Source organism: Tenrec ecaudatus, chromosome 18 (genome assembly GCF_050624435.1).
Source record: "Tenrec ecaudatus isolate mTenEca1 chromosome 18, mTenEca1.hap1, whole genome shotgun sequence".
NCBI classification, from domain to species: domain Eukaryota; kingdom Metazoa; phylum Chordata; class Mammalia; order Afrosoricida; family Tenrecidae; genus Tenrec; species Tenrec ecaudatus.
The window spans coordinates 9767810-9791494 of NC_134547.1; the positions used below are offsets into that span (position 1 = coordinate 9767810).

At 50.3% G+C, this 23685-nt stretch overlaps 1 protein-coding gene across 1 annotated transcript in view; it reads left to right on the forward strand.

The window, feature by feature from the left end:
* The first annotated feature begins 552 nt into the window (after positions 1–552).
* Positions 553–23685, forward strand: part of PLA2G4C (phospholipase A2 group IVC) — a 28520-nt gene continuing 5387 nt past the window's right edge. Inside the window, exons 1-13 of the mRNA XM_075537916.1 lie at positions 553–759; positions 1560–1696; positions 2781–2970; positions 4721–4841; positions 8278–8418; positions 12473–12526; positions 13743–13805; positions 14375–14494; positions 16677–16859; positions 18416–18511; positions 19911–20065; positions 21202–21373; positions 21869–22019. Coding sequence (XP_075394031.1) covers positions 553–759; positions 1560–1696; positions 2781–2970; positions 4721–4841; positions 8278–8418; positions 12473–12526; positions 13743–13805; positions 14375–14494; positions 16677–16859; positions 18416–18511; positions 19911–20065; positions 21202–21373; positions 21869–22019 — 1790 coding nt within the window. The remainder of the gene's footprint in view (positions 760–1559; positions 1697–2780; positions 2971–4720; positions 4842–8277; positions 8419–12472; positions 12527–13742; positions 13806–14374; positions 14495–16676; positions 16860–18415; positions 18512–19910; positions 20066–21201; positions 21374–21868; positions 22020–23685) is intronic.

Sequence of the window (23685 nt, forward strand, 5' to 3'; positions counted from 1 at the left end):
CCCAGATTATGTAACTACCACGCCAGCCAAGCCACGAGGAGTTGCACAGTTTAATCCTTATTCTTTAAGGATGCATAATATTCCACTGTCAAGCATGCTTTTATTTCTTCTCCACCACGGAATTTATACCTATCTCAATAGATATGTTTGCAACAAAGAGCTCTGGCAGTGTAGTGGGTTTACATGTTGGGCTCATGGAAAATCCTATGGCGTGCGTGTGTGATATATGCGTTTGTGTATGTATATACCTGTGTGTGTGTGGCAAACTCATTGCCATCAAGTCGATTCTGACTCACAGCGACCCTACAGGACGCAGTAGAGCTGCCCCTGTGGGTTGCCAAGACTGACTCTTGACGAACACGGGAAGCCTCCCTGTTCTCCCTCGGAGTGGTGGGTGGTTTTGAACTGCTGACCCAGCAGTTAGCAGCCAATTTGTAACCCACCACACCACTGGGGCTCCTGAATAGATGCATAGAAGTCCAATGTGCTATCCATTGTGCCTCAGAGCCCTGAATAGATATATAATATATTTGTCATTTTATCAGCCTTCACATGCATGGTGTTCATCATCGTGTAGTTCAGCCAGCGCGCTCATCCATTCATTCCTTGGCTTTGTTTGTTTGTTTGTTTGTTTCTGCCGTGGAAAGCTCTGAGGTTCTCCGCATTCCTGGACTCCAGAAAGAAGAGAAGGAGGCTGTGGAGAAACGCAGCCTCCACGTGTCGAAGGCCCTGGGAAAACTGGAGATCCACACGGATAAGGTATGGAGGAGGCCTGCCTGGCTTCCTCTCTCTGTGCCCAGTGTCTGGGGCGCAGCCCAGCCAGGGAGGGCTGCGGGGAAGGGAGGGGACAGGAGGTGCCTCAGAGGCAAACAACACGAAACAGAACAAGCCCGTCTCATCAGACTGGGAGCGTTGTCGATTACGACAGATGTGCTTAGACTAGGAAACGGTACCAGCTTCTCATTGGATCTGCCTTTTGACCCCTGGTAAATTTGTGTCACGATTTAATACTTTCTGCTTTGTTTTCGGTTGCGGTTTTTCTGGTCGTGATTGTTTGTTTGTTTTGTTTTTGTCTGCTTCCTGTTTGTGTTTTGTTAGGATGTTCTGGATATCAATCCAGGAGGGGTAAATCTGTAGAGACAGTAACGGGATGAATCATTACCTGGGGGCTCCGCAGGGGAGGATGCGGGGCAGGGTGGGGCGAGGAGGGGCCCAGCAACAATGAGTAGGAGAAAGGAGAAAGCGTGCCGAAATGGATAGTGATGTGTGCCCAACTCTTCTTAATATGCACCATTGTACCATCAAATCGCCTGACGTGCAAAGTATAAGCCAGTACAACTGCGTCACACCAGCGACATGACAACCTGAGACAACCGAGAAGAAGGGGTAGAAAGAGACCCAGTGTTCATCCCTTAAATGCAGCCGGGGGCCGGTGGGGGGCAGGGGGGCAGTCAGAGTCAGATGCCTTGGGATCACAGGCCACCCTGATGACTCCCCTGACATAGTCCAGGAACAAGCCCTCCAACGGTCCCTTCCTCCCCGCACCCCTCCATGCCCAGGCCCCTGTCATCGCCTTGCTGTGCTCTGGTGGGGGGCTGCGGGCCCACCTCGCCTGCCTCGGAGTCCTGAGTGAGATGAAGGAGCAGGGCCTGTTGGATGCTGTCACGTACCTCACGGGCGTCTCTGGCTCCACGTGGTGAGTCCCAAGGGGGCTGGGGAACTGTGGGACCCCAGGGCGTAATAGTGTCCGTCCTTGCTGCCATTGAAGGAGAGTCCTTCCCTGGCTGACGGTGCAGGTCTCTGAGTGGTACAAACAATCTGCCCTCCTATAGGAGCTCTGGTCACACGTTGGGCTGCCAACCACAAGGTCAACAGTTTGAAAACATCCATTGCTCCTCCTAGAAAGATGAGGCTCTCTACTCCGGCAGAGTGACCATTGGAAACCCACAGGGGCAGGTCTACCTCTGGCCCTACTGGGTCACTAGGAGCCAGGATGGACTGGGAGACAATGAGTTTTAAAAGACGGAACGTGGGTTCCCAGTAATACGAAAGGCCTGTGCTTGGTTAATAAGAGAAAAGTCGGTTGTTCAAACCCACCCCCGAGGGCACTGGGAGAGAAAGAACCCAGGAATCTGTGTCTAGAACGATTACCCACCCCCGTCAGTTGGATTCCAACTCCTAGAAATCTTACAGGACAGAGCAAAACTCCCCACAGCGTTTCTCAGACTATGGCTCACCAGCTGGTTTGAACTCCCAACCTGGCACTTAGCCACTGCCAAGAACTCTGCCACGTGTAGGTCACCACTGGCCAGAAACAGTTTGTCAGTTCCAGAAAACAGCGGTAACACCACGAGGCAAGAACAGCCCCCGGAAGTGGCAGGGTCCCCATTTCCTACCTTACCTTTCCCCCAAACCCCAGACACCCAAACTCACTGCCATCTAGTGAATCCCAACACCTAGCGACCTTAGAGGACAGAATTGAACTGCCCCCTGTGGGTTTCCTAGACTAATCAACTTGATGGAGTAGAAAGCCTCATCTTTCTCCAGACAAGCACCTGGTGGGTTGGAACCGCTGACTCTGTAGTTACCAGCCCACGACGGAACCCACCACACACCATCAGGACTCTAGTCTTAGTGGTTTTTTACCCACTCGTTATCCATTTCCGTCCAGGAAGTAAGTGCTCAGGGTCGGAGACCTCCAGGGTACACACCATCCCCAACCTGCCCATCAGCCGCCCACCTTCCCCTCTCCGCTCTTACCCCCGCCTGCCGGCCCCCAGGGCCCTGTCTTCCTTTTACGCCCATCACGGCAACACGGAAGAGGCGGAGGAGGAGCTGAAACGTAGATTCGATCAGAAGGAGTGGGACCTGAAGCAGAGCCTGGAGAGAGCCATCCGGGCGGCCAGACTGGAGAGTTACTCCCTGACGGACTTCTGGGCTTACATCATTGTGTCCAAGCAGACCAGAGAAGTGAGTGGTCCTCAACCCCGGGCGGGAGAGGGATGGATGCCAAGGTGGGCACCCGGAGACCGGACGCGATCGCTTGCCCCACACAGGACTGGGACAGACCTTTCCTCTGTAACCCACACGATGGCTGCGAGGGACAGGGAATGGAGCTGTGCATGTCCTTACGGATGAGGCTCATCATTCTGTCGCTACAGAGTGACCTCAGGTTCTTTTCAGCCCAAGGTTGGAAGAGCAGTTCAGCATAATCGTTTAGGGGGAGTGGGGAGAGCAGTCTCCGGTCTTTGCCTGTAGGTCTTACAAGTGGGGCTGCTCACGGCAGAGTCAGCTGTTTGAAACCACTGGCTGCTTCACAGGAGAAAGATGAGGCTGTCTGACCCGTCAAGATGGACAGCTTCAGAAACCCATAGATGGACTCGCAGTTCTGCTTTGGCCAGTAGGGGTGTGAAAGCTGGGATAGGCTAATGGTATTCCAACAGTGCGTTTGGTTAGGGTGTTTCAAATAGTTTGCTAAGCCGGCTACAGGATCGTTCTCCCATGTGGGTTTCAGAGGTGCAGAGAAAAGGGAAGAAAAGGATGTATCAGCAGAGGGGAGACCACATGCAAAGATGCCACCTTATATCCATATGTGTTAGTCCGGGTGCACTAGAGAAACAAACTCATAAACACGCATATGTATATAAGGGAAAGGCGTATATACAAGAGGAATTGAACATGGAGAAAACATCCCAACCCAGTCCAGTCCAAGGCCATAAGTCTGATATTAACGCATATTCTGATACCAATCTATAAAGCCCTCTTCAGACTCATGAAACACATGCAATGAAGTCAAATCCAGGACGATCACAAGCCAGTGGGTAGAAAGTCTTTGGGTCCAGTGGCGTTGTAATCATCTCAGTGCTGGCAGGGGTCTTTCTGTGGCTTCTCCAGCTTCCGAGGTCTGGTTGCGTCCATGTGGCTTGTCTTCTACAATGTCTTCCAGGGAGTAGCAGAGAGAGAGAGAGAGAGGTCTTCTGCCTCCAAGGAGGAAGAACCAGATTTCCCAGAATTCTCAGGAGAAGGCCATGCCCACACAGAAGCCTCATTGGCTATCACTGGATTGACAGCCTAGACTCCACCCTACACTTTTCATCCTCAAATTGACACCAGATTAGGTGACAGCCACAATTGCCCACTAGACCACCAGGGCTCCTTCCTGGACAGCCTCATCTTTTATCTCAGCGACCCTGCTGCTGTGGGGTGGAAGCTGCCGACCTTTTAGTTCACAGCCAAGCCCCGAAAGACCATGGCGCCAGGACGCCTTTCGGCGAACTCTCTCGGAAGAACAAACTCACCACCATCAAGTCAATTCCAACTCCTAACGACCCAAGAGGCCAAGGTAGAACTGTCCCTGGGGGCTCCTGAGACTGTAACTCTTTTATTGAGAGTAGAAAGCCTCCTCTTTCTCACTCGGAGTATCTGCTGGTTTCAAACTGCTGACCTTGTGCCTAGCAGCCCCATGGGTAACCCACTGCACTACCAGGTTGAGCCCAGGAGGAGTGAAAGGCTCCTGTAACAGTGAGTGTGGGCACTGACATGCTTAGCTTCCAGAAGAGAAAATCCATGTGTTAGTTGGGTGTCAAGTTCATCGCCAAGTGCTTAACCAGGGCTCCTTCTCCACACACTGGGTGTGTGTGTGCGGGGTGGGGTGGGGTGGGGGGAGACAAAAGGGCTTCTTTATATCTCCACCACTCAACTTCCTGCCTTCTCCTCAAAGCTGCACGATGCCTGTTTGTCCAGCCTGGCGAAGCACATGGAAGAAGGGACACTGCCCTACCCAATATTTGCCGCCATTGACGATGACCTCAGAACTGCCTGGCAGGACAAAAAGGCTCTCAGTAAGCCAACACTCCTGGGGAGGGGATGTGGGGGGGGGCGGTAGGAAGAGGCTGAAAATCCTAGAGTGAAGTGCCAGGATGTTTCCCTGATCTTGCCTTTGGGGAGTCTGGTGACTCAGTGCGGGGGAAAGGAGGACCCCCAACAAATCACCACTGGTCCGGTAGGCGCAATTGTACAGCGATAACAAGTAAAGATTATAGTAAAGTCATAGGGAGCATGAGAGATAGAAGAGAGATTGAGTCATTTAGTCAGACACAATTCATGGTAGCATGCTCAACACAGCCCCGCTTGGTAATCCTCGTGGGGAGAGCCTGGGAGGGAGAGCAGGAGAGCCAAACTTTATTGCTAACCAAGGGCTATAACTACTTGGGGGGGGTGTGATTACAGATAACCACACATCACAGGAAGGGGCAGTACAATAGGCATACACATCATAGGAAGGGGATGTATGATAGGCATAAACGTGACAGGAAGGGGATGAGCTAGGGGTGTGCACATTAGCAATGGGAAGGGCTAGAGGTATACATGTGATGAGATGGGCGGACCCTAGATTCATGATGGCGGCCTAACCTTGGTCATCCTTGGGTGGGCTTGACCTCTCTAGGGTCTCCTACAAGGAAACAGTCACCTACTCTCCTCATCAGAAGGGAGTGGGTCCTACTTGTTGGAAAAACAGTGGTGACTGCTTGCTCTGGATGGCTGATGACCCTCAGGGAGAATAACTCCTGACCTATTTCTGTTGACCTCCAAGTGTATAGTCGTTCACCATGTGTAGCAAGCAGCTAAGTTTGGCATATGTTTGGGGGAGACAACTTGGGAGAAATCTTTCTGTTTCCCACAACTCAGCACCACTGGATAGAGTCTGACTCACAGTGATCCCAGAGGACAGAGTGGAGCTGCCTCTTAGAGTCCCCAAGGCTGTGCTCCTTACAGAAGTAGACAGCCTCAGTTTTCTCCCACGGAGTGACTGGTGGGTTTGAACCACTGACCTTTGAGTAAGCAGCCCAGTGCTTTACCACCATGCCGCCGAGGTTCCGTTTGGCAAGCCCAGGAGGAGTGACGTTCACCTGTGGCAGGGATTGCGGGCACTGAGATGCTCATCTTAGAGGAGGGAAACGCCTGCTGATGGTGGGTGTCGATTTCCGGGGCAATGCCAAGAACAGCCCCATAGGGCGGCAATCTTTATGGGAGCAGAACACCAGGTCTTTCTTCCATGGAACTTCTGAAGGTGTTCAGATGGACAACCAATCACCCCTAGCATTGCTCTCACCCCTTGTTGCAGCCTCGATGCCAACCTGTCTTCTGGAGGGGTATTTTCACGGACCCTCAACTTTCACCAGGCGCGATGCCCTTCTCTAACGATCGGTCCCTTTTCAGAGACGACACTCGCAAATCCAACCAGTCTCACCCCATCCCATGAAAAACACAAACAACTCCAATCCATGGCATCCAGTTGACTCAGACTCACGTCGGGTGCATGGGACGGCTCTGTCGGGTTTCTGAGACTGTCGGTCCTTATGGGATTGGACAGCCGCCTCGTTCTCCTAGGGAGCAGCTGGGAGGCTTGAACCACCAACCCCATGGTTAGCAGATCAGTGCTTCACCCAGGGCATCACATGGCATCTGTGACTTCTCACTTTAACCCGAGGAGTCCATGTTCAATGGTACAAATGCTTACGCCCTTGACCATTAGCTAAGAGGTTGACAGTCTGACTCAACCAGCAGTGCCTCCCGACAGGCCTTGCGATCTGTTTTTGAAGGATCCTGTCCTTGGAAACCCAACGGAGCCCTTCTCTTCCGCATGCATGAGGTCACCGGGAACCTGAATCAACTCAAAGGCCACTGACAACACTTGAATCCGTTTTTCTCATTTCCATCACCCCTGAGCCAGTTCTGGGCCAGAAGATTCTTGTCATTGCTTGCTCGCTGGCCTCCCTGCCCTGGCCTGTCACCTTCTCCTGTGGCTGCCTAGTGGACCTTTCCAAAAGGAAGATCTGGTCATGTCAATATTCCCCGCCTTGACACATTCTAAGGCAGTGGTTCTCAGCCTTCCTCATGCCATGACCCTTTCAGACAGTTCCTCATGTGGTGGAGACCCCCCCCACCATAAAATGATTTTTGTTGCTACTTCACAACTATCATTCTGCTCCTGTGATGAGTCGTCATGCAAATATTTGATAGGCAGGATGTATTTTCATTGTTACAAATGGAGCAATATGAAAGCAGAGTGATTCATCACAAAACAATATGTCATATACTGTGAAATATTTATTTCTAATGACAAATCAATGAAAGTTTGTCTTGAAGCACGGTGTAGCATGGGTAATGGTCTTCATGCCCGCTACTCGCAGGTGGGCGTATCTACATGTGGGCGGACCTGCCTGGAGACAGATAGAGCGGTGTCTCGGTTCCTAAGACCATCAGAAATATATGTTTTCTGATGGTCTGAGGCCACCCCTATGAAAGGGACATTCGACCCCAAAAGGGGTCGTGACCCACACGTTGAGAACCACTGTTCTAAGGGCTCCCCACAGTGCAGAAATAAACCGACCTGTCTCAGCGTGAGTTCCTTCTCCCCTTTACTCCCAGCCCAGAGAGAAGCGGCCGCAATAGAATGGAGGAGGAGGAGGAGGAGGGAGATGGAGATGGCGTTGAGGCTCAAGTGTGGGGAATTGTCAGAGACCGTGATAGCAACATGTTTCCTTGGGCTGAATACAGAGTCGACGGTCTGGGAAAGAACGCTCCAAGTTGCACAATCCCTGTGTGTGAGAGGAAGCCAGCCGCACACAACCGGTTGGGTTCTAAGGAGCGGTTGTACAATTAAGAAGAAATAGAAAAGACAGGCAGAGAACCTAGTGTGTGCACACCTCCTCCATGGGATTACTGAGAGAAGAGAATCTATTCTTTCACCAACTTATGTAGCCTGGGGACATGCAAGCCCCTCTAGTTACAGACCACCAACCTAGGTGGGTAGTGTCCCAACCTAGGTGCCCTTGAGTTCATTGTGCTGGGGGCAGGTAGAGGGAGTCACCTGTCCCCTGAGTTGGGAGAACTATAAAAACATGTCTGCTCCTATAGATAGGGGTGCCAGTCCGCTTAGTAATTAGCCATGCGCTTGTAAGAGACATCTTTTAAAGTAGCACCACTAATGGGGGGTTGGGGGAGCTGCGGAGGGAATGATTTTCAGCCAGGAGAATGTGACTGGGCCTCATGTCCAGTTCACAAAGGTGAAGGCCGCCCTCTGTAGCATCCTGGCGTCTCAGGTTCCTCAATCACGAACTTGGAGAATTTCGTTGCACACCCCCTCTGCCCAGTCCTCTGTTTCCCACCCCTGTCTAATCTTGCAGCATCATGGTTAGAATCTCTCACTCCGTGGGTGTCTTTTGAGCACAGGCTAGGAGCCAGGTGCTCACTCTCGGATCGCCTCCCCCTCAGAGACCTGGTTCGAGTTCACGCCTCACCATGCTGGCTACCCTGCTCTTGGAGTCTACATTCCCACTAGCCTCTTCGGAAGCAAATTTGAGGAGGGGAAGCTGGTCATATTGGAGGCTGAGCGAGACCTGAGCTTCTTGAAAGGTTGGTGCTGGGGTCTGATGTGATACAACGGTGCGAGGAAGGGCGGAAGTTCTCCTCCCTGCCCAAGAGTCCAGGTCTGTTCTGCTGCCGGACTTCTTGGAGGGAACAGAGGTGTGGAGGACTTCCGGGAGGAGGGGGTTCAGTTTTTTGTTTTGGGACATCTATTAGGCGACCATGCAGGAAGGTGGTGGACCAGCACAGGGAAGCCAGAGAAATGCTCACAGGAATGTGATGCTGAATGGAAAAACACAGAAATAAGTAACTGTGCACTAGATGTCAGTATGTGCTATACTGGATGTGTTAGTCTGGGTACTTTAGAGAAACAAATCCACAGAAACTCATATGTATAAGAGCGTTTTATGTAAAGGGTAAGTGCACATCAAGAAAACATCCCCACCCAGTGCTGCCCAAGCCCACAAGTCCAACATTAACCCATTAGCCCATATGTCTAACACCAATCCACAAATTCCTCCTCCATCTCACAAAACACACACTATGATGCGGACTGCAGGGGGATAGCCGAATCAGGGAACGCATAAGCATCTCAGCGCTGTCAGGGGTCTTCACAAGGCTGCTCCAGCACCCAGGGCTGCATCAGGGTAGGTCTATGTGACTTCTCCTTGGGGATGTCTTGCAGGAAGCGAGCCTTGCCAGCTGAAGCAGGGAACTGGCTAAGGCAGCTACACCCTAGTCCAACAATCAGAAAGCAAGAGACATGAGAACTAGAAAGGCAAGGCTCACTGAACCATTTATCTCTCCACCCTTCAGTTAACCCCACGTGTGTGTATCGGCCAGGTTGGCACAATAAACTTTAACTAACTCAATGGATGATAAATCATGGTAAGGCGATGCTCCTTCTCCTGCATCGTCACTGTTGCCCACAACCTGCTCTGAAAGCCAAACCCACAAGATGGAGTAGACCTGGTTCATATGGTTTCCAAGACCATAAATCACTATGGGAACAAGACAGTCTTATATTTCTCCTGAGGGGTGGTTAGTGGGCTTGAACTGTTGACCTGCTGGCTAACAGCCCAATACTCAACCCACGGCATCACCAGGGATTCTTGGTGGTTTCACAACAAACGGAAAACCAAACTCAAAGCTGAAAAAAAATTAAACTGCCATTGAGTCTATTTCAACTCAATGGACAGGATATAACTGCCTTTCTGGATTTCTGAGACAGAAACTCTTTACTGGAGTAGAAAATCTCAGCTTTCTCTTGTGGAAGGGCTGGTGGTTTTGAGCTGCCGACTCTCTGGTTAGTAGCCCAATGTGTACTCTGCTACACCACCAGGGCTCCTTGGTGGCTTGATAGGTTAGGTTCAGATAGAGAGCTTCAAATCTAGAGCTACAGCCTCCAGTAAACAGATTCAGAATATGTCTTAGGCACTAGCCAAGCAAGAGTATAACAAACTATTTCTTTAAAGAATGCGGTATTAAAACAAAACAAGTGACCGAATAAACTTTCACCATAACGACAATGAAAAACATTAAAACAAAGAAACAAAAACAAAAATCCAACACAGTGAAAGCAAACATAATGAGAAAAAGCAAAACTCTGTGGAGACCTGGTGGCACTGTGAGTTATGCATTGGGCTGTTAACCACAAGGTTGTTGGTTCAAATCCACCCACCACTCTTTGGGAGAAAGGCGATTACTGTCTGCTCACATCAAGAGTTGGTATTGACATAATGGTAGTGAGTTCTGTTGTTTTATTGAGTTTCCTTGGTGTGTTAGTCAGGGTAGACTAGAGAATCAAATTCATAGACATTCATATGTGCATAGAAAAGAGATTTATATGAAGAGTAATTGCACATTAAGAAAACATCCCAGCCCAGTCCAGATCAAGTCCATAAGTCCAACATTAGCCCTTAAGTCTAATACTAGTCCATAAATGCAATGACGCCAAGTGCAGGAAGATCACAGGCCAGTGAGTGGAAAGTCTTGTGGATCCAGTGGCAGTAGAAGCATCTCCGTGCTGGCAGGGGTCTCCACGCGGAGCCTCCTCCAGCTCCCAGGGCTCTGGCTGCATCAACATAGCTCCATCAGGCTTATTGTCAGTAATGTCTGGCAGGGAGTGAGCGTGTATCCCGCCTGCAGTGAGCTATTTATCTCCATCACGCCTCCCAATGAGGTCATTGAGCTGCCACCTGATTGACAGGCTAAACTCCACCCCTTCACTCTTAAGTCCCAAATTGGCAGCAGATTATGTAGTAGCTACCATACTTGGCTTTAACATAGTTTAACATAGCTACTATAGGTATCATGTTCACTTGTGAAATGCTTGCAGCACCCTACACTTCTCAGTACCCGGGGTCCGATGACCTCTAGCTCTTTGTTTTGCTGGGTCAGAAAACTGTACTGCACATGACACCAACCATGTCCACTAGGCCAAGTCACTTACGTTCTCTGAAGCCCGGGTTCTTCATCTGGAGAGAGCAGGATGATGCTAGCACTTCCCTCGAAGTATGGATGGGAGAGTGTGTATGATGACGGCCCCATGAATCAACCAGTCATCCCCATTTCCAGCACATGGTAGGAACCCAAGGGTATAGGTGGACGTTCACTGTTCAACAGATACTCTTGAGACACACCGCAAGCTGCCTAATGAGCCCTGGTCAAGCGCTTGGCTACTGACCAAAAGGTGGTTGGTTTGAACCTCCCCAGTGGAGTTTTGTGAGAAAGCCCAGGTGGTCTGCTTCTGTATGGATTAAACCCCAAAGTAGAGCCTCTACCTTCCAATCTCTTCTGATGCCTTATGACCTTATCTAGGGTTTCCAAGGAGGCAGGTCTTAGTGGGGGCAGACAGTTTCCTCTTTCTTCCCAGGAGCGGAGGGTGGGTTCGAACTGCTAACCTCAGCAGCCCAACAGGTAACCTATTATGCCACAAGAGCCACCTCATTGGTTCTGACTCCTAGCCACCCCATAGGACAGAATAGGATTATCTGCTCTGTAGGGGTTCCCGCAGATCTGTTCTGTCCCTCGGGGTCCCAATGAGTCAGAATGGACTTGCTAGCCCTCCACGTTCATGCCGGCTTGCGGTGTGTCTCAAGAGTATCTGTTGAACAGTGAACGTCTACCTATACCCTTGGGTTCCTACCATGTGCTGGAAATGGGGATGACTGGTTGATACATGGGGCCATCATTTTGAAGGCAGAGGGTTCCTCTGTGACCAGGATAAGCAGAGCCCATCCCCTAACTGCTGACATTGTCAGAGAATGTGATGGTGGATGGACCAACACCCAAATCACTGCACACAGACCATGGTAGGTGATGTATTGAAAAACAGATCATGGTAAGGGGATGGAGAGGGACCTTTTCCATCTTGCCTACAGCCATATTCCCAGCATCTTGAAGAGTACCTGGTGCCCAACAGTGACTTGGCAAGTATTTTCTGAGTGGAAGAATAGTCTTAGGGCCGCGTTGGCCTTCCCAGGTGTGGTGGTTACACAATCTGTTGTCAATTTGAGGATTCAAGGGGTGAAGTCTATCTTGCCATTCAGACTGAAGCTTGATGACCTCATTGGGAGGTGTGAAAGCTCACCAGAGGCAGGGACACACACACACTTCCCGAAAAGCACTCTACTGATGAGACACATGACGCTATGCTCATGGAACCCTTGCACTGGACTTGGAGAAGCCACGACACGGAGACCCCTGCCAGTGCGGATATGCTTCTACCACCACTGGATCCACAAGACTCCCCCTGCCCTCCCCCCACTAGCCTGTGATCTTCCTTCATTTGGTGTCACTGCATGTGTTGCGTGGGTCTGAAGAGGACTTTATATAGATTGGTTTCCAACATACGGGCTACTAGTGGACTTATGGATTTGATCTGGACCGGACTGGGATGTTTTCTCCATAGTCACCTGCTCTTGTATATAAAGCTCTTTCTTATACACAGGTGCGTGTCCATGAATGTGTTTCTCTAGTCAACCCGGGACGGACACACCAGGGCAAAGACATAGCCGTGCGAAAGTCCATTGACTTTCGTGCTGAACTTCGAAGCCAGGGCATGGCGACCATTTCAGTCATGCTTATCTTTCCTTGGTAGGTCTGTGGGGAAGTGCCCTTGCTAGGATGGAAGTCATCAAGGAGCACATTTTGGGTGAGTCTTTGGGGAAGGATGCTCCCGGGACTGTTCCTCCATGTGGCTGAGGGGAGGCCTGCCTGCTAACAGCTCTAGCAAATGTGGTTCCTTTTCTGTGTCGAGGTGGGCAAGCTGGACTAGTGTTACTCACTAGCACCACCACCCCTCCCGGATATCTGGACCTGGTTATTGTTTCACTGCAAAGGGAGTCAGGGAGAAGCTCTGTTCCAGACCTGCAGGGCGACTCGGCTACTTGGGGGCGCCCATCAAAACGCTCTCATTATTGTTGTATTATTACGTGAAAGATCTCTTTTGTTTACCTGGAATCATCTCTCTATTGACTTTTTCTAGAAAAGACACTCTGTGTACTAAGTCCAGCATTCGATAAGAAACATGCCCAGTAGAGTGGAGGGTGAGTGGGTTGGAAAGGGGGAACTGATTACAAGGATCCACATGTGACCTCCTACCTGGGAGATGGACAGCAGAGAAGGGGGGGAAGGGAGACTCAGGATAGGGCAAGATATGACAAAATAACAATGTATAAATTACCAAGGGCACATGAAGGAGGGGGGAGTGGGGAGGGAGGGGGGAAAAAAAGGACCTGATGCAAAGGGCTTAAGTGGAGAGCAAATGCTTTGAGAATGATTGGGGCGGGGAATGTATGGATGTGCTTTATACAATTGATGTATGTCTATGTGTGGATTGTGATAAGAGTTTTATGAGCCACTAATAAAGTATAAAAAAAGAAACATGTCCAGCCTTAAAGCCAAACTCCGCTGCCATCGAGTCGATTCTGACTCACCGTGACCCTCCAGGACAGGCTAGAACTGCCCCTTGTGGGTGTCCGAGACTGTAACTCCTTAGGGGAGTAGACAGCCTCATTATTCTCCAGCACAGCGGCTGGTGGTTTCAAACTGCTGGCCTTGTGGTTCGCTAGCAGTTCGATGCATCACCATCATGCTCCCCCCACCTGGAAGAGGACATCGTGCTGAGTCAAGTAGAGGGTCTGCATCAATGGGCTCAAACATTTGAGGACTGGGCAGGTGGGGGGGCAGGGGGAATGAGCGCAAATAGCTTTTCAGAAGTGCCTTAAGCCGGCCCCAACACATCACGGGGAGGTCTCTTAAGAGGTGGTTCCCGGAAGGCGTCTGCATTGGCCTGGGAGATATGGAGCACCTCAGCCAGTGACTTCATCGTACAGCGGAGGATCCCCTTTGCCTCTGTTCTCTTGCAGCCCAGTTACTGAGCCTGAAAGAAAAGCTGAAAGCCAACTACCTGCCGGCCAGCACCGTGGAGGGTAGGTTCCCCTTTCACTGTGAAACACATAGTCATCTGGAGGGTGGTTCTTCCCAGAGGAACCATGTGGTATAGTGGGTTAGATGCTGGGCTGGTAACTGCAAAGTCAGTGGTTTAAAACCACCAGCTGCTCTGAGGGACAAAGCTGAAGACTTCTATTCTAGAAAACAATTATAGGCTCAGAAAACCCCAAATGGCTTTATTTATTTATCTGATGGATGATCTCATTGGGGCCCCTTCCAGATCTTATAACCACCCATAAATAATCCTATCAAGTCAACTGGTAGAGATGCTGCCATCATCATCACCTTTTTTTCAAGCATTTTCGTTCTACTTGAGCCCCTGGGTATCAGCTCCTCTTTATTCCCTCCTTCCCCCACCTGACCACCCTCTTGAATCCTTAGTCAGTCTCAAATGGTGAAACGGACTGCCTCATCTTGCTCCCCAAAGGGCAGCTGGTGGGTTCGACCCTCAGGCCTTTCTGTTAGCAGCTAGAGGGTGTTACCACTAAGCTGCCAGGCCGCCAGGCCCAGATGTGCTTGTGGGCAGATGTCCTGTGTCTCTGGGCAGGTACGGGCGTGGCAGAGGCCCTCCTGGAGCTGGTGGTGGCTTACATCAAGGACAGCAGTGCCAGCAACATCCAGGAGAAGTTGCAAACTCTGCAGCGGGAGTTGAATGCCGGGAGCCCAGGTGGGTGCCCGATTGTCCCCTGCTGTAACCTTGGAGATGACAGAGGTGGGCAGAAGCCCCAAGGAAGCAGGGAGCTGGGACACAGGTGGGGGTGGGGCAGGAGGTCTTGCTTTCGGTACTCCTTCACCCTCACACTGTCCCCTGGGCCTGGAACTGGTGGGAGGAAATGAATGAAGCAGACTGGGAGGGTGGCAAGAGGGAGTAGTGGAGGGTGTGGAAATCCCCATGGGGCTGCCGAGTAGCTTCTGACTGCTCACCGCCACATTGGTGGATGCCCCGAACACACATTCCTGAATCAGAAGGACCTGGTGTCCTCTACCACTCGGATTCCCATCTGGCGAGTCTTGGACAATGACGGTATTTGGGGGATGTGAGTCCAGTATTTTGAGGTTCCCTGGTGGCATATAGAGGTCACATCTTGGGCTGCCAACTGCAAGGTCAGCAGTTCGAGACCACTCGCGGCTCCGCGGGAGAAAGAAAAGGCTGTCTAACTCCTAGAAAGAGGGACAGTCTCAGACACTCACAGGCTCCATCGCACCCTGTCCTCTAGGGTCACTGTGAGTCGGTATCGACTCGATGGCAGGTGAATTTGGTTCTGGGTGTGGTCCAGGGTTTATGCAAGTGAGGAGAGGAGGGCCCCAAATGGGCCCCTGAGGGGACCTCCCCTCCCTGAGTCAGGGGAGTGGGGAGCAAACCAGTGAGACAAGCCAGAAGGACGTGGGAAGGAAAACAACAAAGGCAGCCCTGGGGTCATCAGCAGGCAGGGCGGTGGCCATGGGGGGCGCCATGTGACATGAGGACTGGGGGTAAGGAGGGGGTGTTCAGGACGCCCTTCCCCGGTGACATGGACGCAGTCCACGGTGGGTGTGTTAGAACAGTAATCAAAGGAATCAATGAACAGGTTTTATAGCGTTAAGGACCGCCCGGGGGGTTAGATTGGAATGATAGTAGAGGGGGCAGGGTGAGGAGTGTTCGGAAGACAGGTGAAGAGAGAACAGCAGAAAGTAAGAAAGGGAGAGCTAGAGAGAGGAAGAGACAGAGGGACGGACGTGCAGCCACGCGAGAAGCTGAAGAAAGAGAGAGAACAAAGAAATCCCGAGTTCATTAATTTCGGGGACAGAAATAAGTGACCGTGTCTAAAAGGAGCCCGCGCTTCCCTCCGATTGGCTGTGGCACCAGCAGAAAGGTGAAGAGAGGGGGGAGGTTTCTGTGGGACGTCTTCAGAAGGCGAGGTGTCACGTTATGCTAGGTGGGGTGGGGAAGGGGTTAGAGACCTTGGCTGTGACTGAGAACTGTAGCATTCCTGCTGGACCCTTTAGGGCAGTGGTTCTCAGCCTTCCTAATTCTGTGGCCCTTTCAGACAGTTCCTCATGTGGTGGTGACCCCCCCAGCCATAAAATTATTTTCATTGCTACTTCATCACTGCCATTTTGCTACTGTGACGAATCATCATGTCAATATCTGAGAGGAACGATGGATTTTCATCGTTACAAATGGAACATCACGAAAGCATCGTGATTCATCACAAAACAAGATTTCATTCTAGATTGTGAAATGTTTATTTCTAATGACAAATCAATGAAATTTCGTCTTGAAGCAGGGTCATAGTCTTAATATAACAACAGTCAACTACATTGCTACATTTTGCGACAGTTTGCGAAAAAAGCCAATGTCCATGGAAAGGTTGAGATAGCTTTCTTTCTCATCAGATCAGAAATTCTTGGGGAAGGTTTGGCAAGAGCACAATGAAGATTATCTTCCACAACATTTACCTGGTAATTATAATTCATGAAGTGTCGTTTTACCTCCAATACCACTGCTTACAACACAGCAGCTGCTTTCAACACAGTAGCTGCTCTCTACACAGTAGCTGCTCTCTACACACGCATGACTGGTCCGCTTAAGTACATTACGGCGCCAACTCTGTCACATGCATCTGTATTTGTATGGGTGTATGTGATGAGGTCGGTGCAATATGTCTTCATGCCAGGTACTCATAGGTGGGCATATCTGCATGTGGGCGGACCCACCTGGAAACAGATAGGGGAGCGGTGTCTTGGATCCTAAGACCATTGGAAATAGGTGTTTTCTGATGGTCTTGGGTGACTCCTGTGAAAGGGTCGTTCGGCCCCCAGGTTGAGAAGCGCTGCTTTCGGGTGACCACCTGGGTTTCTCGCCATAGGTAGAGAAGATGATGCCTGGCTGTCGGAGATGATCCAGAGGTGGGACCAGATCTCAGAAGAGGAGCAGGGCCAGTTCATGGAGTACCTGGTGCGCTGCTTCTCAAGGCCAGGACAGCTGACGTCCCATCATCACCTACCTCCGCTGGCCAGTAATGGTGATGTGTTGGGCTTCTCATTGCCAGGTCAGCAGTTCAGAGCTACCAGCCACTCTTCTGGGGAGAGACGAGGTTTTTCCGACTCCTGTCAAACTCGCTGGGGTGCAGTTCTACCCCTTCCCCATAGGGGTCACTCTGAGGCGGAATAGACTCAGTGGCAGGGACTTTGGTTTGGGTCTTCCTGGATCCCTCTTCCTCATTCTTGCCTTACAGTCCTTGGGCCCCCACCTTGGTGGGGGGGCGCCCCTGCGGCTCAGGGAGTTTTGCGACGTACTGTGTGGGTGCTCTTAGGTGTCATGGAGGCGATTCCAACTCCTAGCCACCCCAGGAGACACATGAATTAAAACGACGTCGTCTTCAGCATGTTTTAAGTGTGCCTCCGCTTACATCATTCTCATCAAATTATGTGCCATCCATGCGGTCGACCTGCGGTTTCCATAGCAAAGCGCAGAGATGGTAAGCGACTTACTCAAAGTCACGCAGCTAGTAGCAAGGGGTGCAGTCAAGATTCCAATCAGCATCAAGTTCAAGCACCCGTGTCGCTGGTTACTTTGCTGTCTTGCTGCTCTGCCTGTCCTTCAGAGAAAGGTCTGGGTGCTGAGACCCAGGGAACGAAAGGCCAGTAGGCAGGTGGGCATGGTATTCTGTCCTGGGTGGAAGAAGACGCTCTATAAAGAGCTGACACCGCTGATTGAGGAGAATAGACACACTGCAGAGATCCCTCTGAGGTGAAGTGGACCCCACCGCTTGCCCGTGAGTCTGTAGGAGTGTGTTCCCTTCCATTTTGCTGCATTGCTGGGAGCTCTGCTGCTGGTAGTTCAAACACCAGCGACATCACCACGGATGGTGGACAGGCTTCAGAAGAGCTTCCAGAGTAAGGCTGGCTGAGAAGAAAGACCTGGTGGTCTATTTCTGAAAGCCCACTGACAATTGCGACTAATTGTTGATGACAGCCGACCCTGGTCTGTTGCTGGAAGATGAATCCCCTGTGTTGGAAGGCATTCTCGATACACAGTGACGGCGACAGGGTGGTCATCTGGCCAAGTATCAAGTTCAATCAGCATCATCAAAATTACAATGGGCTCCGCCTGACAGCAAGGCTGTTTGAGACTCTTGCCTGTGGCTAGAGTGGGTCTGCCAGCAGCTCAGTCTGACCAGATACTCTGTAAAAGGGTGTTTTTTAGTGAACACTTTATGTATGCATTTAGTATATGTCACCATACCTTCTTTTTTTAAAAGGAAGGGAAATAATTGACAGGTGAGAAGTGAGAAAGAGGACAGAGTTCAATCACCTGGCTTATTGTTAAAATGACATGATGGTTACTGAGCAAAGGAACATGAAAGAATGAGCTGGAAATGTTAAGAACATTCTAGAAAGCTCTAGAAAGGTCTGCTTTGTTCCCCACCTGGAAGGCACAAGCTCATTCCCCCAGTGTTGGAGGGTGGCCTTTGCTTGCTCTCCGCCCACCTTATGCCCCTGCCTCCATCTTTCCTGAAGTTCAGTGACAGCTGTGATCACCGAGTGCCTAAGTCTTGATTGTCCCCAGCTCACCAATGACCACTCTATTTCTCTCTCTCTCTAGACTTGTTCAAGGACTTCGTAAACTTTGTGATCAAAACTGGGATCTGTTGGTGGAAGTGGGAGTGGGGCACCACTTACAACTTCCTGTACAAACAAGGTGAGATCATCCTTGCCCAGGACCAGAGAGGGTGGACAGTGTGACAGGAGTGGGAGGCGGGGAGGGGAGTGTCTGAAAGACACTAAACTGAAAGACCCAAAAGCTGAGTCCCCAGTGCTGCAGATGTGAGTATCAATTTGTTGTTATTAGCTACTGTGGGTTCGATTCTGACTAATAGCAGCCCGGTGTGTGTGTGTGTGTGTGTGTGTGTGTGTGTGTGTGTGTGTGTGTGTGTTTGTGTGTCTCAGAGGGTTTGTAATGACTGATTTCATTTTTCCAAAAGCCACCTACCAGACCATGCTTAGACGCCACCTCTGGGGTGGACTCACAGGAGCTCCGATGGAGTAGTGGCTATGTGGAGAAAGATAAGGCTTTCTAAAACTTCCATAAACAGTTGCAGTCTCAGAAACTCAAAGGGATTAGTTTCAACCCTGTCCTGTAAAGGTCTCTGTGAGTCAGCATTGACCCAATGGCAGTGAGTTTGGTTTAGTTTTGTCTTTTTTCTTTTATTGGGTGGGGGGGGTGTTGAATTCAAACCACCAACCTTTAGCATTGTATCAATACGATTGCCTTAGAATGCACTGCCAGATATGGGATCACCAATGTCAGGGGAACGGATGGCTATTTCATCATCAAATATCTCCCCAGAGGGGCTGGATGCATTCGCTCTCCCAGCAGCGAAACATGAGGGAATCCATTTGACACCACCCTCACCAGCTGTGAGAATCATCATTTTTTCCCTCCATAATCCAATATTTACAAGGGTGCAGATGGTCAAGGCACTGGGTTGATGGTTCAAGCCCCCATCCCACTACCCGTGCCGCCAGAGGCACTTCAGAAGAAAAGGCTGGAGGTCTACTTTGGAAGAAAGGTATGTTAGTCCGGGTAGACTAGACAAACAAATCCAGAGGCACACGTGTATAAGAAAGAACTTTCTATCAAGGGTAACTGTATATTAAGAAAACATCCCAGCTCAGTCCAGATCAGGTCTCTCAGTCTGATATTAGTCCATATGCCCAATACCAGTCTGTAAATTCCTTTTCAGACTCACACAACACATGCAATGATGCCAAATACAGGAAGATCACAGGCTCTAGTGGGTGGGAAGTCTTGTGGATCCAGTGGTGGTGGAAGTATCTCGGCGCTGGCGTGGGTCTCCACATGGCTGCTTTCTTAATATACAATTGCTCCTTATATAAAGCTCTCTCTTACATATATGAGTGCCCTGGATTTGTTTCTCTGGTCAACCCAGACTAACACAAATGACCCCTCTGGAAGAATCTGCCACCGACAGTCCTGTGGGTGCAGCTCTACTCTGACATGCAAGGGGGCGCCACTTACAAGTTCCGCTTCCTGTCTGAGGAGGCGGGGCCAACACACTCCCTTCCCGGTTCTGCAGGTGACATCAGAGACAAGGCCATGAGTGGGCGGGAATTCCTGCACTTGGTGGATGCTGGCTTTGCCATCAATACCTGTTACCCGCTTGTTCTACCCCCAACTCGAGAGGCTGATCTCATCCTCTCCTTTGACTTCAGTGCTGGGGATCCTTTTGAGGTAACCAAGAAGAGTATTGGGAGTAGTCCTGGGCGGGGTGGGTGGAGGTAGGGTGGGGAGCAGCATGCTGACTGGGACTCAGGGAGCTCAAGTGAACGCAGCTCTTCAGGGGATGCCGAGCCACTCTGGGGCTCATCAGAAAGCTGCTGATTTCTCAGAATCAGCTGGAGGACTCCCTGGACCCCGCATCCTCACAGAACATCTCGTCAGCAGCCGGGTCCCCATCTACCATCCCTGTCTGTTGGGTGTATTTCATTTTTACTCTCTACCTGTGAATCTCCTCCCTCAGGTGGGCTGGGGTGAGTGGGGGCTTCCCACCTGGCTAGTGCATGGTCAAGTATACAAAAACGGATTCTGTGTGTCAGAGTGGAGCAGACCTCCCTTTGGTCCTCGGTGGCTGGCTTTTTCACAAGTAGATCACCAGATCTTTCATCGGAGGTGCCACTAAGTCAGTGGTGCTCAACCTTCCTCATGTCGTGACCCCCTTCATACAGTTCCTCAGTGGTGAACACCCCCCCCAACATAAGACTGTTTTCGTTGCTTCCTCATCACTGTCATTTTGCTACTGTGATGAATCAGGTGACCCCTGTGAAAGGGCTGTTGGACCCCTCCAAAGGGGTCATGACCCACAGGTTGAGAACCGCTGCACGAAATGAACACCAGGCTTCTAATCTTTCGGTTAGCGATGGAGCCTTGGTAGCTGAGCAGTTCACCCTTTGGCACCACCTGGAGACGTGGTGTGGAATATTTAAATTCTCCCCCAAACCTCCCCGTGAAGTAGATATACCGGAACCCCCTTGACTGGCGTGATGTGATGGGGTGACTCCACACAGCTGTTTCTGCTAGAGCTGAGGTTCACGGAACCCATCTCCCTACCCTTTGTATTGTCCTCTGCGTCTCCCCAGTTCCTAAGGTTACTCTCAAACCTTATGGACATTGTGCTTTTCCCCCCGCTCTGGTAGGCCAGAGGCGACTGAAGGGTTGGTGGCAGAAGTGGGATCTTCTTCCCCTTACAGAAGATTTCATTCCTCTCCAAGCGGATCCTTGCTTTTCTATGCCTGAGGTTCTGCTGGGCATCAGGCTCCTGAGGTCTTTCAGCTGACTGCTAAGACGGGTTTCTGTTGCCTCTTCTTTAGACCATCAGGGCTACTGCTGACTACTGCCGCCACAATGCCATCCCTTTCCCTCCAGTGGAAGAGACAGATCTGCAGGAGTGGTCCAAAGCCCCCTCTGACTGCTACATACTTAAAGGGAAAACTGGACCTGTTGTGATGCACTTTCCCTTGTTCAACACAGAAGCCTGTGGAGGTAGGTCCGTGGGGGTGGACAGGATGAAGCAAAGATGGAGTGGATGGGGCTCACCCAGGTCACTGTTAGTCATCAAGAAGGGATGGAAGGAAGGCATCATCCTGTCCACTCTTTGGCCTCCTGTCATGCTCTCTCTCAACCCGGGATACTTCTGCATGTTGCTTCCTCTGTATGAAATATTCTCGTAGTGCCTGCATACCTGCCCCCTTGAACCTGGCATCATCCAGTCTTAGGTAAGAAGTTTTCCAGGAAGGCCCAACTTCCAAGGTGGATGGTCTGATTCAGTTTTGTGAATGTCGTGCAGACGTAGCCACAGATCATGCAGATAGATGAGGTCGTGTGCCAATCAAACTCTATGGACAAGAACAAGTGTTGGGCTGGATTAGACCCACAGCTATAGGTTGCCTCCTCCTAGTTGACGTGAACAACATTGGTTGAGGGAACTGTCCACACTCATTTACATTTTCTCTGTTGGTCTGATGGATGGCACTTCAGATGACATCCAGACGTGGATCGACAGTTACGGAACAATCAAACTGGCCGACAGCTACACTCAGGAGGTGGTGACGCGGCTGCTGGAGGTCTCGAAGAAGAACGTTAGGCATAATAAGGAGAATATACTCAGAGAGATAAGGAACATAATCAGGTAAGTGCCTAAGGTCATAGAAATATTTCCTTCCATGCTTTCCTTTCTTCAACCAATTTCTTTAGCCAATGAGCCAGTCTGGTGCTGAGCATCGGTGATGAAAAAGAGCACAAGACAGACCTGGTTCTCGTCTTCAAGGTGCTTTCTGGGGAAGATAGAGATTCAAGAAGTTAAAAAGTATAAACTAATAATAGACAAAGAGAAACGAATAAGCATAAACTCAAACCACAGACTCATCTACCCTGAGAACTAGATGGTGCCCGACTGCCACTACTGACCATTCTAACCAGGACCACAAAAGATGGATCCTGACAGCATGGGAGAAAAGGGGGAAAGAACCTCAAATAAACCCAAACCAGACGACTGGGCTAGTGGAGACGAGAGGATGTCCCAAGACTTTCGTACCCCTGTGAGATGCTCTTGCAGCCTTGAACCAAAACAAAGCCCTGAGATATAACCTTGTAGCTAAATGACAGCTTCACTCACAAGATAATGCACCTCGTCCAGAAGTAACGACGGGGCTTCGTAAAAGTACTTGGGAAAGTGGACTTCCAGGACAATGGATTTTTCCCTGGGACTTTTTGAAGCCTTCTTATCCTGTACTCCTAAAAAAAAAAAAAAAAATCACCTACATGATCGTTAAATGATCATCAGATCCTTTATAAAAGAATAGACTCACCAAGACTTCGTTTTGCGGCACCTCCAGGTGGGTCAGAGTCACCAGCCTTTCAGTTAGTAGCCAGTGCTTAGCCCTGTGCGCCACTGAGGGTCTCTCATCTTCAAACCTAGGCAGCTACGAACCCACTTTCTGTCTCGACCGTCTCTTTTTTTCTCTGGTCCTTTCCTATAAGTGAAACCACACAATGCGCAGCCTTACGTTTACCTTTTTGGTGTCTGTTTTCTGAGTAAGTCATACTTTCTCTCGTAGGAAAGGTGAGTGGTTCTGAATAAGGGTCCTCATGTAATTATGATGATATCATTCGCTTTTATATTTTCCTCACATTTCATAACATTCCTTCTCTATTTTCTCTTTTTAAGTGTGGATTGGGTGGGGGCTTACATATCAGGTCAGGTTTTGCATTCACTATTCTAAACAATGTATCAAACCTCCCAGTAGTTGGCTCTGTCACCCCTTATAGTCTCATCTCCCTCTTGTAGCATATTATTTCCCCTTCATCAAAGTTAACTCTCTACCGTCTACTGCTAGCCTACTACATCTCCCTTCCACCCTTCCCTTCCCGCCCTTGGAAATTGTGTTGTGCTGGATTGACTAGAGAAACAAATCCAGTGACCCTCCTACATGGGTAAGAAAAGGCTTTAAATCAAGAAGTCATTATATATCAGGAAAACATCCCAGTCCAGTCTCGTAAGTCTGATAGTAGTCCGTAAGTCCCTCTTCAGACTCATCCATCATTCTGCACTGATGCAGAATGCAGGGGTATTGCAGGCTGGTGTGTGCAGGGTCCTGTGGATCCGATGACCGGCTGACGCATGGCAGCAGTCAGAGTCAGTTAGCAGGAAGGTGAAGGCAGAGACAAGGACCCTCCTTATGAGAAGGCCCTGTCCACAAGGAGGCACCCTCAGACTGTGACCAGACTCACAGGTTGCATGCCACCCCGTATACCTTCAAGTTGAGATGACATCACGACCACAGTAACTGTCAACG